The 20,295-nt window shown below is 33.8% G+C and overlaps 2 protein-coding genes across 4 annotated transcripts; both read left to right on the plus strand.

Annotated features, from left to right (window-relative positions):
- Nucleotides 1-1,831: 1,831 nt before the first annotated feature.
- Nucleotides 1,832-10,669, plus strand: LOC21401433 (zinc finger protein ZPR1). Its single transcript, XM_024174382.1, has 16 exons — nt 1,832-2,126; nt 2,226-2,270; nt 3,172-3,212; nt 3,298-3,379; nt 3,599-3,643; nt 4,568-4,624; nt 5,428-5,487; nt 5,592-5,719; nt 6,000-6,261; nt 6,354-6,420; nt 7,078-7,148; nt 7,324-7,413; nt 8,191-8,299; nt 8,806-8,897; nt 9,640-9,745; nt 10,388-10,669. Exons 1-16 carry the CDS (start codon nt 1,977-1,979, stop codon nt 10,510-10,512), a joined length of 1,530 nt encoding a protein of 509 aa, XP_024030150.1. The 5' UTR covers nt 1,832-1,976; the 3' UTR covers nt 10,513-10,669.
- A 2,034-nt stretch (nt 10,670-12,703) lies between these two features.
- LOC21401434 (exocyst complex component EXO84C) lies at nt 12,704-19,390 on the plus strand. Of its 3 annotated transcripts, none has more exons than XM_024174375.1 (8): nt 12,704-12,841; nt 13,498-13,592; nt 13,963-15,010; nt 15,719-16,243; nt 16,835-17,023; nt 18,061-18,197; nt 18,312-18,581; nt 18,844-19,390. In XM_024174375.1, the coding sequence occupies exons 1-7, from the start codon at nt 12,746-12,748 to the stop codon at nt 18,556-18,558; spliced, it is 2,337 nt and encodes a 778-aa protein (XP_024030143.1). In that variant the 5' UTR covers nt 12,704-12,745; the 3' UTR covers nt 18,559-18,581; nt 18,844-19,390. The 3 variants fall into 3 exon arrangements, with proteins under 3 accessions (XP_024030143.1, XP_024030142.1, XP_024030141.1); XM_024174374.1 differs by having other exon boundaries at nt 18,860-19,390; XM_024174373.1 differs by lacking the exon at nt 18,844-19,390 and having other exon boundaries at nt 18,312-18,815.
- Nucleotides 19,391-20,295: the final 905 nt, after the last annotated feature.

Here is a 20,295-nt window from a genome sequence, read left to right on the forward strand (position 1 = left end):
AAAAAGTAAATTTACAATTAATAGATCTATTAAAATATTTATAATGTAATATTATAATTGATGTGTCAATAATAAATTTAATATATGAGTGTAAAAAATATTTTTAAGTGTAAAAAATACTCTTTAATGTAACGTTATTTATTTATTTTTAAATCTATCATGGGCTAAATTTTGTGACAAATTTGCTGCCTTGAAGCAAGAATTCCTGAAGCAGAGAGCTTTCTTTTTTCTTACGCTAATTATCGTAATAGTAATTGATGAAATGATGATTACTTTCTCTCTCCACATCCTAATCAGATTTTAAAAAATTTATTGTTAGCCGTGCTAAAAAAAGTAACTGTTATAAAAAGCAGTTGAGTATTTAATAAACTGTAATTATATAGCTATTGATTTTAGGGATATTATGGGTATTATGAAAGTTTTATTAATTTTATTTTAAGGTGATTGCCACACAATCTAAAAACTAAAGTTGCCTTTGAGTTGTTTTTTATTTGACTATAAATTCTTATTGAGTATTTAATAAACTGTAATTATATAGCTATTGATTCTAGGGATATTATGGGTATTATGAAAGTTTTATTAATTTTATTTTAAGGTGATTGCCACACAATTTAAAAACTAAAGTTGCCTTTGAGTTGTTTTTTATTTGACTATAAATTCTTTAAAAATTATTTAAGAATCACTTTTTATATTTTTACTAAACATAAATTTTAACTGTTGATGACTAAAGAATTAATTTTAAGATCTAAGAATTACTATCAAACATACCCATAATCCAACCAAGAAAAAAATAATAAAAAAATAAAAGCTAGAAAAAAAAAGCATCCGGTAGGAAGGTGTAGTAAAGAGGAACAAAAGAAAGCAGCTTGTCAAGAGTATGGTTATTATTATTATTATTTTTTAGAAAATTTTATTTTAGTATTCTATGTTATATTGAAGTATTAATTTAGTACTCTCTGTTTTTAATAATTTTATGCTAGTACTTTGATCTTGTAACAAGACAGTTTTTTGAGACATAAAAAGATTAAATTACCTCTTTTTAAAAAATCTTAAACATGAAACAAAGATTTTTGCTTTATGTTTGGGACAAAATGAATTTTAGGTGTTTGGTTGCAAGTCTAAGGATTTGTTCTTTCGTATGACTTGAGTTATGATTTGAACTGTGTTTATGAGAGAAAAATTCTGTAGCAAAAAAGCTTAATTTGAATTTTTAGAAAATAAAATATTATAATAATATGACTTGAGTCATGAAATAAACATATCATAAGATTTTTTAAAAAGCTTTCTTATATTTAATAATAAGAGTAATTTTATCTTTTTGTATCTTAAAAAATACACTAAAATACTAAAAGAAGATTATTTAAAAGGTCAAGATATCGATATGAAATTATTAAAAACATAGAGTACTCAACTCATATTTTAATATACAATTTAATTCTTTCCGGATAAGGTGAAACCATTCTGGTATAGAAGCTTCAGTTCTTTCCTTGCCGTTTCTATTTTCAACTTTTTTAATTAATTTTTTTTTTTAATTTCTTACTTTCAGAAAGATCTTTCAATTTTGTGCAATATATTGGGAGGGAACCAAAGATCTGCCCTTTATATATTTACCCGAGCATGTTACCCCAACTTTGTTTGGGCTATTTTTTCTGCTCATCTTTTGGTCGGTGTTTCTACTCATTCGGTCAGTGGTGGCTGGTGAGCGCACAAGGCAGTCACGTGAGTGAGAATTCCGTCTTGAGTTTTAACGGACGTTACTGAGTAGAGTATATACCGTTTATTTTACTTATATTTTATTTTATTTTTATTATTATTCGCTTAAAACCGAAACTTCCAGCAGATTCTGCTCAAACCTAAGAGGTTGTAGAACTTTGAAGAAGAAACTGAACCCTCTTTGTTGCCGCCAATAAAATAAAATACGCCAACCCCATAATTTTGCTGCTGTTGTTCGATTCGATTCGTTCAGAAGTGAAGAAATGGACAATAATAATAATAATAATAATAATAATAATGATGAAGAGCAGATTGTAGACGTGAGGTCTGTGGTGGAAGCCGTCTCCGCCGCCGACTCCTCCGACGCCCCTCTTTACCAACTTGAGAGCCTCTGCATGCGCTGCGGTGAAAATGTAACCTCTCTCTCTCTCTCTATTGCTTTGGCAAATTTAATGTTAATGTTTATTTTTTGTTTGTTTGTTACTGTTTGAGTTTTGGGTTTTGTTGGGCAGGGCATAACCAGGTTTTTGTTGACTCTGATTCCTCACTTCAGGAAGGTATGTATGTTTCATGCTCGTTTCCTCGGGAGAGATACTAGCATTATTTCGGCCCGTTTAGTTCGTTGATTCGAGTTTTTAATTTAAATTGATATGTAATTTATACGAGAGCTTTTCATTTTAATAAAAATAGTAAATGTGACTGTTTTTGAGAGATTTTTACTTTAGAAAAACTCGAATTCTAAACTCGAATCAGTGAAATGAACGAGGCCTTTTTTGTCACCTCTTCGCTTCTCCGATCACTCTTGTCACTTTTTTGCTTTCACTGTACTCCATTATCTCATTTTTTATTTAAATAATATATTATCCTAATAGAGTCCAAAGACGAAAAAATGAAAAAATGACGCTAGCAAATTAATCAATTATTCGGGAAATGTCATGATTGTACTAATGCAAACCAGCCCCCCCAATGCTCACACAGTATTACTTTTAATTATATCCACTAACCACACAAGAAAATATTTGGGTGTAAAAGTAGTGTATCATTCTAAACCGTTAGTTTCAATTAATGTGATGATTTTTAGCAGTTTTGCATATGAAAAAAATGATATTCAAATCTTCATAGAAGTAATAAACATGTTATAGTGAGATTTATGAAATCTTATTGAAACTTTGGTACAAGCTTCAAACTCTTATTAAAAGAGCTTTTGAGAAGCCACATACTATGACTTTGACTGAAAAGTTTTTTGGAAAAGTTATCCAAGCATCCACAAAAGCAACTTTTTAATCGAGGATGCCAAAGGCAGCTTTTAGGAAGCAATGCCAAATGCATCCTAATACCTCATATATTTAATATGGCATCCTATAATTACCTCAACTAAATACTAGGAAGGTGCCCTTATCGACAAAATCGTTGAAACTATTTGTTTTGTTATTGAATGTGCTTTGGATGCGCTTGCAGATCCTGTTGTCGGCCTTTGAGTGTCCACATTGTGGGGAGAGGTAAATTGACAATTTGTTTTTTGTTTGGTTAAAGCAAAATGAGGTAACTTTAGAATTTCTTTACAAGGCCTCACTTGTGTGGCAGGAACAATGAAGTTCAGTTTGCTGGTGAGATCCAACCCAAGGGATGTTGCTACAGATTGGAGGTTCCATCAGGCGATCTGAAGGTTGCATCAGTTCAATAAAGCGCCTTATAAACTCATAATAGAACCGTTTTCTTAGCGAATCAATTTTGCTTGCGATATAAACTCATAAACTCATAAGATTCTGTCTCTTGTTTATTAAAGATTTAAGTTCTGGTGTTGGGATACTATTAGTTGCTTCCCCTAAGTTCAATGACTTACCATAGTGCTAACAAGTAACAATGTCGAGTTTTTTCCCAACAGATGCTTGACCGGCAAGTGGTGAAATCAGAATCTGCGACTATCAAGGTACAAACAAATAGCATGTTGTTCAAATGTGTAGCTTAATAAACAAATTTTAATCTGCACTTCTTTTTGCATGCAATTGCTAACTTCCTTTATTATTTTTGTATTTTTCGAACTTTTAAGATGTTTATGTTATGTTGAGAACAATAACACTTTCTTTTTACAATAGCTATTGGCCATGTATTAGAATGTAGGTATTGAGAACATGTGTTAAAAGTGATCCAGGTAGTTCTTAAAGAAGCCATGCGAGATTTTTTTTGTTCATTCCCCCATTATTGTATTTTTATTATTATTACTCTAACAGTGAGGAAGTATTCGAGTTATTTCATATGAACTACTGGAATTACATATGCCAATTGACATAATAAATAGAAAATACTACAGCGTGTTGCTTGCTATGTTTTGGACTTAGATTAGCAAGTGAAATGGTTGTACATAAGTCATAAGCTAGTCCAAGTTGTCCAACGACAATTTTTACTTGTTCTTTGTTGTTTTTTTTTTCTGCGATGGGGAGTTTAAGAGTTTGATATGGCAATTTGTCTTCTTTATTACACCATATAGAAAGTTAAGGTGTTTCTTTGGTGATTAGTAGTTTTTGCTTTATTGGACGCAGACCTTGTGCTTTTCCTATACCTTGCTGTTGTATGCATTTATGATGCTATTTTTTTTATAATGATTGTTTATCCCTTGCCTTAGGTATTTTGGTAGAACGGAAATATATTGCATTGATTTTTCAAATTTGAGCATTTGTTTTTATTCTTAGTTCTTATTATCAGTTTCGGAATTATGTTGCATTGATTTTTCAAATTTGAACATTTGTTTTTATTCTTAGTTCTTGTTTTCAGTTTTTAACAAAATCCTTAATTCCCACGCCACAAGTATAATATTATGTATTATCCTTATCTTTATTTATTGAAATGAATGCAGATTCCTGAATTAGATTTTGAGATTCCTCCAGAGGCTCAAAGAGGAAGTTTGTCTACGGTATCTTATTTGAAACCATAATCTTTGTTTATTTACAGTCTTTCTAATTGGTTATCCAAATAGCTACTTTTTCTTGATAAATACTATTCTCTAATCTCTACTATTTTCTTTCCTTTTCTGTTCTGTTTTCTTGATAAATACTATTCTCTAATCCCTACTATTTTCTTTCCTTTTTTGTTCTGTTCTGTTCTGTTATGTGGCCCCCCACCGCCCCCCCTCTTAGGCTGTTTACTCTTTAACTATAGTCTTTTGTTATATTCTATTATTTTCAATATTAGAACACCTGTTGTGAAGTTATGAGAGGATTAGGGCCTGGATTATTACATGTATCATGCAGTGACAAAATTACTTTTCATTATTGCAATCCTGCAGAGACAAAATTTTTTATTTGATTTAAATATAAGAGAAGGATATGTGGGAAGACATATCTTGATTGTTGAGGTTCTCCGTATCTGTAAGATTAATCATTTATTGAAAAATGTAGAATTTTTCCTATCCAAGTTCTGTTCTCTCTCTCTCTCTCTCTCTCTCTCTCTCTCTCTCTCTCTCTCCTTCTCTCTTTCCGTGTGTGCGTCTATGAACATGAAATCTGTTTGATGTAATTAAAAGTGCATGATAAAGTTGTTGTTTGGTTCTTGGCAAATGAGGTGATTGAACACTTTTCTTTTCTTTTCATTTTTTTTTTTGGCTAGAAAGGTGGTTGAACACTTGCTTTCCACTCTTTTTACTCTGTCATCTTTATTTAGTGTATCTCAGTTGGGTTTATTTAACAAATTGCATTTTTATATGTATATATGTTCCAGGTGGAAGGGATATTGGTACGAGCAGCAGATGAACTAGAGGCACTTCAAGAAGAACGCAAGGTTTTTTTTTTTTTTTCTTCTGGGAATATCTGCCTCCCGCCCTACACACACACACACACACATTGTGATGTGATCGTATTTGTTCTTGTATATGGGCTGTGCAGAAGGTAGATCCTCAAACTGCGGAAGCAATTGACCAGTTTTTGGTGAAATTAAGAGCCTGTGCAACGGGAGTTTCGCCATTCGCTTTCATTCTAGATGATCCTGCTGGCAACAGTTTCATTGAGAACCTGTAAGTATGTTAACAAAGCTTCTGATAGAACTTATTCATTTTGCTTTTGTATCGTTGAGAAAAAATTAAGTTAATAGGGAATCCGTAGGTCATACTGTCAGTTTAGTTGAACGGTTGACTCAATGTTCTTAGTCTTGTATAAGTAATCTCTATTGGTGATACTAGTCTCCAAAACTCTTTTCTTTTCCATTTTCAATTAACTTTGCCCTGGTGTTGCTTGTTGACTTCTTATGATTTGTTCTGAACTTGGTGCGTCGACATTATAATATTACGAGAGCAGGCATGCTCCATCACATGACCCATCATTGAGTATCAAGTTTTATGAACGTACCCCAGAGCAGCAAGCATCATTGGGATATCTTGTTGACTCGTCGCAATCAGCAGATCATCGTGATGGAACATCAGAACCAAATAGTTCTTCTGATCAAATAAGAAGAGAACCACATGGATCAGTTGGAGCAGCAGCTGGTCATCGAGCCATTGCTCAAAGTAACAGTGCAGAAATTGCTGAAGCTTTGTTTCGGTACACAGCACCAGAAGAGGTGGAATTGTTAAATATTTAAATAAATAAGTAGCATATAAGCATTATTCCATAAAAGTATTGCAAACTTATTACCCGACTTTGATTTGACAGGTAATGACTTTCCCATCAACATGTGGAGTTTGTGCATCAAGGTGTGAGACTCGGATGTTTGTTACCAGTATCCTTTTCATCTTTTATGGTTGTATTTTTCCTAGAGCTATGAACTTGCAAGCGTTGCCTTTGATAATTTATCATTTTGTTGAAGGTACTTTCTCATGTTACTAGCCTATTTAATTGATGTCTCTAATAGACCATGATACTTAAAACGTCGTATTGGATGCTTTGAAAATAGTTTCACTCTCTTCTACTGGGTTGAAATTGTGGTTGAACCATTGTTTTAAGTTTTGTGCCGCACCTACTCTGTTTTTTTATTTTTTATGGTTTATTTTATTTTTGTTGAGTATGAGCTTAATTGTATATGTTTGACGTCTATGAGTTTAAAATGAAATGGTTATCCAATCACACAGTTACTCATGCAGGAAGCATATATTTTGTCCTTACTCTAAAAGTTTCTTCAAAGTATGGTCATGTTCACTATACATCTCTTATCATTTGGTGGTGGATGTTTAATATTAGAAAGTTTGCCAGACGGCAAGACTTGTATCTGTGTTTTATTATTATTATTATTACGATTTTTTTCACCAAACAAACAGAGCTTCCTCTCTATTGCTTTCCTTTTTTTTTTTTTGAAAATTTTTATTGCTTTCCAAGGAGAGAATGTCATCTCATTTGGGTAGTGGGACTGTGCTAAGATGTTTAGCTTAACAATATATAGATATTCCTTACTTTCAAGAAGTAATCGTCATGGCTTCCACCTGTGATGCGTGTGGTTACCGCAATTCTGAGGTTTGTAATTATATGATTCTGTTTTATTTTTGTTGCCATTTCCTATAGCAATCGTCTGATTTATTTCAGCTGATGATTCTGGATCTTAGTATACTTCATGTTTTCTTACTTTTCTTTTCCATTCGTTAGATTATTTTTTATTTTTATGTTTAATCTTGACTTCTTTCTCGAGCAGCTCAAACCAGGTGGAAGAATTCCTGAAAAGGGGAAAAGAATAACTCTTACAGTAAAGAAAACTGATGATCTAAGCCGTGATGTAATAAAGGTCTGTTGCCTTGTTAGAAATGTAGTCTGGATATCACTACTTTGCATGTTTGTATACAACTATAACTCTCTTGGATTGGGAAGACAATTTTGGCAATGTTTTCCGTCAGCTCGTTCCTTCAAATGGATTCAATTCGATCTTTATTCTCATTTACTTTTAGTTTGTATTAGTTAAACAATCTGATTAGAGTATTTCTTTTGGACTCCAAATTTGGAGGTATTCTAGAATCTAGATTACCTCCAGGTTTTTTGTTGCATTATTCCTATCAGGTCTAGTTAGACTGGAATCTGGTCCCTCACTTGGTTGGTAGGGGCTGTTAGTAGTAATTCAGTTACTCTTATCATTCTTGCATAGATTGTTCAATGCAAGGTGCACGAAAGTATTGGGTATTTCTTGAATGCAGACATGAACAATTTTGATATTCAGAGCATAACGAATCATGTATTTTCATTTGATCTTATAAAGTATTCACTTGAATTGAAAAAAAAGGGAGAGAAAAGTAGTAATACCACATGATTGGGCCAGTAACTGGGATTTACCTTATTGCACTTTCGACTCTCGTGTCAGTGATGTCACTGTCACAATTGATGCATTATCGTTGATAGAGCAATAATGTAGGAATTCTATGTCATTTATTTATCATATAAAAGCTTGGAAAGCAAGTTGGCGGCTGTAGAACTACAATTGTTGGCTGCTTTCTATATAGAGCTGGTTAACATTCCCATTATGTCAAGCTACAAAATTCATTGTCTGACATTCTTTGTGTGGCCTAATCAGTCAGATACTGCTGGTGTGAAAATTCCAGAGCTGGACTTGGAGCTTGCTAGTGGCACTTTGGGCGGCATTGTTACCACTGTTGAAGGCTTGATAACTAAAATCAGTGAAAGTAAGTGCGACTTCTGAACTTTGTATCAGTGCTTGTGCTTATGTGATCATTAAATTAGTCGTGCCAGCTACCTAGGAGTTGATTAAGACCTGATTACTGATTATTTATTTATGTGTTACAAAGTGGCCTCTAGTTTGCTTCCGAAAAGCAACATAGGATTTCTAGAAGGAATGAGTGGATTAGTTGCCAGTTCTCTTTTCAAATAATGAGAAACGCTTGCTGATGTTTTCTTTTCAGAATGTACCAGTATATTTTTGGGCATAGTTCTGATATATCTTTTCAATTTACTAACGATTATGACAGTGATCAGTCTCTATGTTAAGGTTTTGAGATAGTATTTAGCTGCTTGTACAAGTCTGTTTGCCATTTGATCTTTTTTATTTTTCTCTTTCTGAACTCGTATGCCTAGCTGCTCCGAGTCTGCATCGTCTGATCGATTACATGGTTTGGTATGTCTAGTTGACTTCATGTACATCTATTTTTAACATCTATGAAATTATTTGCAGGCCTTGAGAGAGTGCACGGCTTTACCTTTGGAGATAGTCTTGATGAAAATAAAAGAATCAAGTGGATAGACTTCAAAACAAGGTTAAGCAAGGTAAAGCACAGCCCATTCTTCTATAATTTACAACTTTGGGCAATCATTTGAAGTCGACATGAAATTTACTAGACTTGGTACAATTGTATGGCAATGACATGGTCAGACGACTTCTTGTCCTCTTTATTTTTTTGATACCAATGGTGATATACTTGGTCTTTAGGCAAGACTTATGCTTCAAGGAAGGATTCATGAAAACTGTTGAAGTTGTTTTTAAGTCTATGCAAGGCTAATATTTTCCAGCAGGAGACATGAATATCGTTTTCTAACGTTTTGATCATCAAGCGTAAAATATATTTGCAAGATAAAAAAGATTGATAAAAACTTGCGTTCTAACTGACTGCTGGAGGGTCATATATAACTTTGACTGTTGGTCTCTCCTTTGATGTATATGATTTTCCATAATTTATTGCGTTGTTAAAGAAGACATTTACTCAGCTGTTTGCAAGTTACTTCCTTGAAAAAAAAAAAAACTGATTAGTGGGGGGAAAAGGTATTGTCCAAATTCAGTACAATTATGTATTTGTGATTGTTCTATGTAATTTCTAATGGGTTTTAACATTGTGCTGAGACACGCTTTGTCTCTACAATCTATGGTACCTGTTTTCTCTCTCTCATCTTCTCTTTTTCCCCTTCTTTGGAGATTCCACTTCATTGTGAATTAGATATTTGTATAGACAAATGGTGGCACCCTTTTCCTTGGTTGTTCTTTCCTAATGATGCTTCCCTCCAACATTTGCAGCTTCTAAGTTTGGAAGAGCCTTGGACTCTAATTCTTGACGATGCTTTAGCTAATTCTTTTGTTGCACCTGTGACCGATGATATCAAAGATGACCATCAGTTAATGTGTAAGTTTTCTCTTCCTAACATTGTGGCTGTTTTTCTAATAAAAGTATGATGTATTTGGTGATCCTTTCTCTTTTTTTTTTCTTTTTTTTTTTTTAAAGAAAACCCGGGTTTGTGGGATTTGTTTGCTCTGGCCAGTTCATGACGATATTATTTATTATTACTTTTTTGAACTTGGGGGTGGGGAGGATTTGAAATCTACACTCAAGGGGGAGTCGGGTGTTAATTTACCATTAGATTATGTTTGCAACCTGGTTTATGGCCATTTTGATACTGTTGGAACTTTTATGTCATAAGGATAGAATGTTATGATGGTTATTTCATGTTTTGTACCAAGCGAGTTTGGTTCTTTCGTCTTTGTGCTCGACTCAAAGCAGTTTCTCCAGTAAAAATGAAGAAAAACTTTGTTGTTTTCCAACTATAAAAGAATCTTTATTTGAAGAAAATTCCATCTTACTACACGTTATCTTAACAAGGAACATGTTACAGTAAAGTCTGTTCCCATTATTAGGAAGCAAACAGAAAGCTTGTTTCCTTGCACTTTTTATTTACTGCTTTAGGTTTTAATTTTTTTTCCTGCTAATTTATAAGTAACATTATTTCCGTTTTTGTTAATCTCGTTTTCTGGTACTTTCTATGTCTAGTTGAGGAGTATGAGAGATCGTGGGAGCAAAACGAAGAACTGGGTTTAAATGACATAGACACCTCCTCAGCTGATGCTGCATATGGCTCCACAGATACAACAGCAAAGGACAAGTTAGAAGCATAGATTTTCTTTCTTTTTATTTATTTATTTTTTGTTACCGCTTTTTGGGAAAGAACTGATCAAAATTGTTGTTTGATTATAATTATGAGTTCACAACGCCTCTAGTAAGTTATTTCCTGCAATTTGTGACATTTATATTTGTCATCTCAAGTTGAAATCGGATTGCAATTCTACAAGAAAGTAGATGCTTTCAGGATGTCTGCATAGATTGGAAAAATTTTGGATCTCTCTTCGATAAATCATAATTTTTTTTAATTAAATTATTATTTATTGAGGTAAAGCATTGATTTACTTGACCCTCTACAAATAAATAAATAAATAAATAAATAAAATAAATAAATAAAAAGATATAGTTTATCATTAATATATATATATTTATATATTTAAATTTTGCTATATGTTTTTGAAGCCAACCATTGATTGAAGAAGATTAATGATTTTGCTCGTTGTAGGATTCTTACAGCATAAATTTGAGGATTAGGGAAATATCATGATCAATGTAAAAAAACAATTCATTACAATAAACAAAATAAGCAAACATTGATTCGAAAGAAAAACAAAGGTATGGATGGTTTTTCAATGTGCACTCATTTTAATTTATGTTGCATAACTCCACAAACGAGAAAAACTCCAGCGCTATAAGATGATTCTCAGCTTTACAAAATGCCATTTGTCTTCTGATTGATGCGGTGATGAATTTATTGTGAATGTCGTTCTTCACTCATTTAAAATCTGACAATTATAAGCTACATGCCTGACAAGAAAATCTTCACGTGTCAAACGGTAAAAAATAACAGAAAAAATAACGCTAATATTTCTTTTTTTTAGGTCTCGTTTATTTCACTGATTTAAATTTAGAATTTGAGTTTTATTACGGTAAAAAGTTATCAGAAACAGTCACATTTAACTTTTTTATTACAATAAAAAATTTTCACATAAAATTACATCTCAATTTAAATTAAAAATTCAAATCAGAGAATTTTGTGTTCGGATTTGAAATGATATAAATACCACAAAAAGATGTGACTTCCAGGGCACTGCGGTGAAGGAAAAGAAGTTACTAACGGACGTATCGTCAGTGCGAGCACCTAAATTATGCGGCAATCAAAGAAGAGGTCCGCCCAAAAAGAGGTCACCCTAACCCCCACCTCAATTTTGCCGTCTACCAACACCCACCGTTTGAGATTTGTATACCTTGTGGGCCCGACTAACCAAAGTCGAAGGTCTGGTAGCCTGCTCGAAGACAAAGGCTGGACTCCAACCCTCCCACAAAGCTTGAGCGGCGGAAAAAAGAAGAAGAAGAAAACCTTAGACGATGGAAGGAGAGTGGTGCGAATATATATATATATATTTTGTTTTGAAAAGAAAAGAAAGAGAGGGATTTATTTATTTTTTAATTTTAATTTAAAGTTCAATTAGAAGTGGAAGCCAAAATGAGGAGAATTAATGGGAAATGGACTCGTTTGTTTCGTGAATTTGAGTTTTCAATTCGAATTGAGATGTGATATTTTTAAAAATTTTTAACACGTGATATTTTTTGAGAGTTTTTAACCGTGAAAATTTAAAATTAAAAACTTGAATTGGTGAAATGAATTTAAAATTGAAAACTCAAATCGGTAAAATAAATTAATTTAAACTATATTTGGTAGGATGGATAGAAAAGAAGAGGAAAAGATGAGTATCTCAATATAAATAAAAATATAATGAATAGTAAATATTAAAAATATTATTTTACATATTATTTTTTTATCAAATTTTTTCTCTTTTTTTCTTTTTAAAATTAAAAAGATTAAAAATTAATGGACTCCATAAATTTTTATTTTTCTTCGTTCCTCATTTCTTTTTTATTAAACAACTTAAAATTTTATTTTTCTCTATAAAATTCTTTCTCTATTTTTTTTTCTCTCTTTTCTGGCGTACTAAACACATTGTAAAATTAAAATTTTAAATACGTGAAACGAACGATGTCATTGTTTGTCACCCTACCAAATCTAATGCGTCGTAGACTCCAGTTCCCTTCACTCTCGAGTCTCGTCTCAAGTTCAACAACTCACACAACCCACTTACAAAACGCAAAAGGGCAGTTGTCCTTTTGCTGTTTCTCTCTCATTTTTATTATTAATTATTATATTCATGATCTCTATAAATATATATATATATTTTTTTTTTCTTTTTATGTTTTAGTGTCTGAATCTTGAAGAAAGCGAAGGCGAAACAGAGAGGAAAGAAGTCGAAAATGGAGAGCTCTGAAGAAGAGGACGACTTTCCCTCCATTGAGAGCATCATTCCACAGTCCAAGGTCGACTCTCTCTACCAATCTCACACTGAAAAGGTAGAGCTTTCTTCTTCTTCTTCTTCTTCTTTCATTTCAACTTTCTTTTTACCCTCGAAAGAGTCGCTCAATTCAACTGTGTTTCTTTTTAATGTTTGTTTCACTATTTCTAGTGAATTTTATAGCAGCTGTTGTTTCTTCCATTTGGGATTTTGTCTAAATTGGCATTCGACTAGTTGTTAGATGGATTAAATTCAATCTGTAATTGTTAAGTTCGGGTTTAGTGTTTTAGTGGATTCTGTATATACGTCTAATTGATGGAATAGTGTATTTGGATCTTGTATATCCATGAAAATGTTGATGGGTATATCTGGGTTCGCTTTGGTTCTCCTCATAAGTATTTTAAACTTTAAAGAGCGCCCACTGATCATTTTGTTTTATTTATCCAAAGATGAGAGATGTATCATACTTCCAGTTATTTGAGAGCCTGATTATATTAGTCATATTTGAATTCATGCCCGTATTCCTTTCATTGTATGGAAAAATTACTTTGTTAGACTGCAACTAATCAGCATTAATATCTTGTTGTCATTGTGTGTATTTTTTTTTTACCCATGAGAATCAAACCCACTTTCACTATTCGCCCATACTTATGCTGAGAAGAGTTATAATTTATGGCCCTTTTTTTTTTCCCTGACACAGCAACTATTGTGCAGGGAATTAGAAAGCTTTGCTGTGAACTTCTGGATTTAAAGGATGCAGTGGAAAACTTACGTGGGAATATGCAAACAAAGTACTTGGCTTTCTTGAGGTATATATATGTAAATCATTAAGGAAATATATTTCTCTTCTCTCTCATCCGTGATGTGCATATTTATTACCTTTATACACGAATAGAACAGTACTTTGGATGTTTTGAAAAAACACCAAAAAAGAAAGAGAAAATGGAAAGAACATAGTACTTAGTAGTCTTACGTGCGCAGAAGGTTTCTTGCATATTAAGCTAATATTATCCAACTTAAAAACGTGGTGTTTTCGAACTCTTCTCTGTGACCCCATTGGCCATTCTGAACAAAGTAAAAACAAAGAAAAAATTATAACACTATTTTAATTGTGGCTCTTTTCTTCTTCTTCAGCAACGGCTGAAATGCGTATTGGTTTGATCTTACTGATAACTGCAGGATATCTGAGGAGGCTAAAGAAATGCAATATGAGTTGATTGAGCTGCGGAAACATATTTCAGCCCAAGGGATTCTTGTCCAAGATCTGATGACTGGAGTCTCCCGTGAATTAGAAGAGTGGAACCAAAGTGGTGGTAACTTAAACACCCAAGAACCTACGCAAGACCCTGAGAGTGTTGAGCTTGAAGATCCCACACCTATTGAAGTAGATGATCACAAGATATTTTTGGAAAATATTGATGTTCTCTTGGCTGAACATAAAGTAGAAGAAGCATTGGAGGCTTTAGATGCTGAAGAGAAAAACTCTGCTGAGCTGAAAACCTCAGGAGATGCTTTCCCAACTGAAGGATCCACATACAAATCTGAGTTCTTGAGAAGAAAGGTAATGCTTGAGGATCAGCTAGTTGAGATTGCTGAACAACCTTCTATTAGTGTCCTTGAGCTGAAGGAGGCTTTATCTGGTTTAATTAAACTTGGGAAAGGTCCTTTAGCTCATCAGTTACTGCTGAAGTTTTATGGTTCCCGCATTCGGAAGAGCATCGAGGTTTTTCGTCCTTCTTGTTCTGTCTGCCCAAGGACATATCCAGCAACATTATCTAAGCTTGTATTCTCTATAATCTCACTGACAATAAAGGAATCGGGTTTGATGTTTGGTGACGATCCTGTTTATAGAAATAGGATTGTTCAGTGGGCAGAATGGGAAATCGAGTTCTTTGCTCGGCTGATCAAAGAGAACGCACCCTCTTCTGAGACAGCTTCTGCTTTACGAGCTGCCAGCGTATGTGTTCAGGCTAGTCTCAACTACTGTTTGGCACTGGAATCACAAGGCCTGAAACTGTCCAAATTAATTCTGGTCCTTTTGCGCCCCTTCATTGAAGAAGTTTTAGAATTGAACTTTAGACGGGCTAGGAAATTTGTGCTTGGCTTGATGGAACCTGATGAAAGCACGCCCTTTTCACCTCGCTTTGCATCTCCATTGTCCACGTTTGCACCATCATCGGATAGTGTGCTTGTTGATAGTGGAATAAGATTTATGTTTGTTGTTGAAGTAAGTTGATATTCACCTTTTTTTTTTTATATAATTATTTTCATAGATGGATTTAGCTACATTATTGCTAGGACCATTCGATCTTATATACACTTGATCTTATAGCACTACGAGCATTATGTTCATGCACTTTTGAATTAGTATGTTAATTCTTTGGAGTCAATATTTTTTATTTTATTTTTATCATCATTATTATCAAATTTTTTTTTTTCCTTTGGTATTTAAAAATGATGACAAAATGGTTTTGATAGTTGAGAAAAAATGTTATCGTCAGAATCATTTTGGTTTGGTGTTGTCTATTGCTAGGTGGCTTCTTGTGGATTTCAAGTTATGATGAAGTGTATGCATTTCTCGTCTACGCTTTAACTTGTGTGAATGCAGGCATGTTCTTTTTGCTGTTTGAGTTACGAGATATGTTGCCTGTCAGCACTTATCAATTTGACTAGAACGTAGTCATGTTGCGGTCTCAAATAAAATTACCCTCAAACGTCTTGGTCGGCCGCTTTTTGCTTCCTTCCATCTTGTTTGTTAATGTTGGCTATTTGAGAATGCATTGCATGCATACACTGCTGAAGCTTACGTTTGCAAGAGCTCTTTTTTTGGCTCAGCATCAACTTTAATTTAACTGATGAACTATACATGGTCTGTAATGATGTGTTAACCTGTCTATCTTCAATTTTAACTTTTGAACTCAAAATCTTTATGCAGGATTTATTGGAACAGCTTACCCCATTGACCGTTTTGCATTTTGGAGGCAACATTTTGAGTAGAATTGGACAACTATTTGATAAGTACATGGATTCGCTAATCAAAGCCCTACCCAGCCCCTCAGATGATGACCATATTACTGAGCTGAAAGAGGTCGTGCCCTTTAGAGTCGATACAGATTCCGAACAGCTTTCAATTTTAGGAATAGCGTTTACCATTATGGATGAACTACTTCCAAATGCCGTGATAACTCTTTGGGCACAGCAGAATGTCATTCAGGAATTAAAAGATGGATCTGCTGAAAATGCCAAGTCTAATCCGAACACGGCAGCAGAACTAAAAGAGTGGAAGCGCCATCTTCAACATTCATTTGACAAGCTTAGAGATCATTTTTGCCGGCAATACGTTTTGAGTTTCATTTATTCACGAGAAGGCAAAACACGATTAAATGCACAAATATATTTGGATGGAAATGGGGAGGATTTACATTGGGACTCTGATCCCCTACCTTCGCTTCCATTCCAGGTCTCACTTCTTGCTTTACTGCTGCAGTATTCTTTGATGGTACTGCATTGTACCTAATGTGGAGTATGTCTGTCTGTTGTTTAATTTAAGCATTGGTAATTAGACTTCTCCACTATTTTGTTTGACGAATTTGGTTCTGCATTTGGACATTTTAGAATGTTTTTCAACATGTTTTTTGTTGTATTGTAATGTAAACCATACTGACTTCTACTTATATCATGATAAGTCTTTTCAGCACATTTGGCCATGTCAAAATGTCCTTTTAGTGTATTCTCTGGATTTGAGTACAAGATCAACTCTTGCAAATTGTTAAATCTTTCTTCCTCTTCTTCTCCTTTTATATTTATTTTATGAAATATATCTTCTTGGGTAATAGTTTTGAGAAATCTCTTAATATCTTATTGTGATGCATGTTTCCTTTGTCCGTGGCAATATTCAGTGGCGGTTTCTCCGTTTTCATAAAGCTTCGAACACTCTTAGCTGACCATTATTTTGCGTTTATCCATATAACTCGCTTAAGTTATGTTCATTAATTACTGTCTTCTGTATTAGTTTTTTACCAGTAATCTGATCGAGTGCTTTTTTGTGCAGGCATTATTTGCAAAGTTGCAGCAGTTGGCAACTGTGGCTGGAGATGTATTACTTGGAAAAGAAAAGATACAGAAAATCTTGCTTGCTAGACTAACTGAGACAGTTGTAATGTGGTTATCTGATGAGCAAGAGTTTTGGGTCGTCTTTGAGGATGATTCAGGTTCTCTTCAGCCACTTGGGTTGCAACAGGTATATTTTTTCAACTGTACCTTTATTTTCTTAATAGCTAGAACTATAAAAGTGTCTTTTCTAGAAAGGCTTCAATTTTATAGTCGTTTCAGGGTTAAAAAAAAAAAAAAGGGGGATGGAACAAGGGTCTTGGTTTTGGAGAAGCCTAACAATGAGCTTAAGCGGTATAGGCCTGCATGACGCAAACATTGATATTGACATATTTAACAAATTGGATCACTGGTTTTGGTTTTCTGCTTGGCAATTTTTTCTTTCGTAAGAAAAAAACTTTTATATAAAGTAAAAGAAAATGTAACAGTGAAAGAGGACGAAGAATCCTCCAAAGAAACAACAAATGGCTTATTTTCTTTTTATAACCCATTATTTTTTACATAACTTTTCATGGAACGGAATTTCTAAAATGTCTGTCATTTGGATTTGTCAAGTAAGCTTTAGATGTGGTTGTGCAATTGGGTATGCGTCGGTACAATGAAAGAGTGTTGATATATGTTAATCCATGTATTCCTGGAATTGTCGATTCCATTAGATAATGAGAATAAGACACTGGTGGAAATTTTTATTTTCACAAAACCATGATTCTTGTGTGATTCTGTTCATAAATTCTAAGCTTAGGGTTCTCTGAAAATTGAGAAGCCCTCTATGTGCTTTCACAAAAAGCCTCTCAGATGTTTCCTGCCTTGCATTGGAAAAAGCCTTAAGCTCCTATTAAATCAGGCCATGGTTGAATTAAGCTCCTGTAACACAAGTGCTTCTGAGAACTTAATGATTTGTGATTGTAACCCTAAAAGATTGAGAAGGAGCTTATCTCATGACTTATGAGTTTGGTTACTAATATATGTATTTTTTTTAATTTAATAAAATTTATACCCATTTACTTACATTTTCGTATATTTTTTCTAGAACGTCAAAGTAACTTGATGTCTTGTCACCTGGGACCTGGGGTTACTCAAATTCTCATCTTAGAACTGTGCTTAGTCTGGTAGGTCACTCTTATATTCCATCTGATTAAGCTCATTATTGATCTTATTCTGTTGCAGTTAATTCTTGATATGCACTTCACTGTGGAAATTGCACGTTTTGCGGGTTACCCATCAAGACATGTGCACCAGATTGCATCGGCCATAACTGCTCGTGCCATCAGGGCCTTCTCGTCTAAAGGCATAGATCCAAATAGGTAGGTTCTGTATATGCGCCGGGGAGCTAGTTTACCGAGTTACTGTTTTTGTTTCTTTTTCTTGCTGATCTCTGTTTCTCATCCTAAAACTGAATTTCCTTTATGCCATATCAGTGCACTTCCTGAGGATGAATGGTTTGTGGAAACTGCAAAATCAGCAATCAACAAGCTACTTTCAGGAGCAGAAGGGTCAGAGATGTCTGAAATTGATGAAGATGACATGATTCTGCACGATGAAATTGTTTCCGAGTCGGATGAGACCGTTTCATCCCTCTCAACAGAAGAGTCCTTCCAGTCCTTTGTTTCTGCAAGTATGGGTGAACTTGATAGCCCCGCGGACTTGACGGATCCTGAAAGTTAGTAAGGCATTGCAGGCCACAAAAGGTAGAAAATAGAGTACTCACATTCTTTCATTTTAAGAGGGAGTGAAATCACATTGGATTCATATTAGATTCGTAAAGGATCTGCCAAATGCTCTGTTACTGAAGTGGTCCTAGTAGGAAAAAATATATCCATGGTGTATTTATTATTATTATTATTTTTTATAATTATTAAAAGTAGACCAGAATTTTCAGTTCAATTAAACTCTCTTTCACGCTTAATGAGAATTTTGGCAAAATAGGTTGCTCTCTTAAATGCATCATAGGTTCGGTCTTATGCAGCAATGTAAGTAAAAAGAATCAAGAGTGAGCTGGCCCTAGGAAAGAAACGGGAAAGAGCGAAAGGGAGAGAGTAAGTCCGCTGGAGTTCCGGGACTGCCCCTGGGCATGTAGTTGGATTTCCGGTCTTGAAAATTGGTTCCGAGGCTCGAATCATTATGGGCCTTTTTGATGGTGGTGGTTGTGTTTGGCGGGCGGGGTAGCATTGATGGGGCATATATGTTTTCGTTTAAAGGATGGAATCTAGACGGTCTAGAGGCGTTTTTTTGGCCGTTCCTCGTCTGGTGGTTGTACTCTTTTCTAGTTTTGGTCCAAACGATGGTGGGCTTCTTTTGGAGGTGGTGGTGTCGGCTCTGGACAATGCCGGAGGTGGTGCGTGTTTCACGTTCTGCTGTTCGAAGGCATCTCGTCGACTTCGCCATTTGTCACTCAAAGCATTTTTCCTACCCTGATGGTCCTCTAGTCGGCTGTATTTTCATTGAAGGCTTGTGGCGTTCGTGTTTTAGGTTTTAGTTGTTTATGTTTTAGTTTAATAAAGGCATCAGATATTTTCTCGATGTAGTTTTAGTATTTTCTTTGTAATAATAGAGACATTTCTCCGATCGTTTGAGTTTGTTTTTGGTCCACCAGATTTATGGGTTGTTCTTTTACAACAAAACTCAAAAAAAGTTTAAACTCAAGTTACAATTTTATTCAAGTTCACGTTCTATTAAGTTCTAATTTTATTCAACTTTATTCAAATTACAACTTTAAACTCAAGTTATAATTCAAATTCAACTCAAAAATTACACTCAAGTAACACTAAAAAAGAACAACTCCTTGGTCTTTGGCGAGTTTTGAATGAAATTTTACTTCAAAAAGAAAAAAGTAAAAAGAATCCACATTAATGAATATAACAATAAAAAACAACTTTCAATGATCTGCGTAAATAAATATGAGAAATTTGTTCAATTACCTATTTTAAAACATCACTTCTAGAGCATATTTTGGTACGTTGAAACAACTATTCCTAAATATCAGTCGTGAGAGAAAAGAATTTGGTAAAATTTCATTCCAAATATGATATCAACTAAAACTCTTAATTTGCCTATAATTATTCCTCTTAATAGTATAAATTTATCTTAAATTACCTCTTTCACTATCCAAATATAAAAAATAACAACAAAATAGATATTAAGGATGCGTACAAAAATATACCTTCCAATTTTATGTTTTTGAGAAATCCTCCTAATTAAGAAACTACAACCTCATCTTTTATATTTCATGTTTTATTTCAATATTGCCCACCTATAGCATGTTGGGCCAAAAAATAAAAAAACCATTATATACCTTAAATTGCATAAAAATAAACAATCATTTTCTTCTTATAAAAATTGTATGAGAAGGAACAAGAAATAGTCTCATGCAAACAATCGTTCTTTTCTTTTATATATATATAT

This window comes from Morus notabilis, unplaced genomic scaffold, assembly GCF_000414095.1.
Source record: "Morus notabilis unplaced genomic scaffold, ASM41409v2 Scaffold96, whole genome shotgun sequence".
NCBI classification, from domain to species: Eukaryota; Viridiplantae; Streptophyta; class Magnoliopsida; order Rosales; family Moraceae; genus Morus; species Morus notabilis.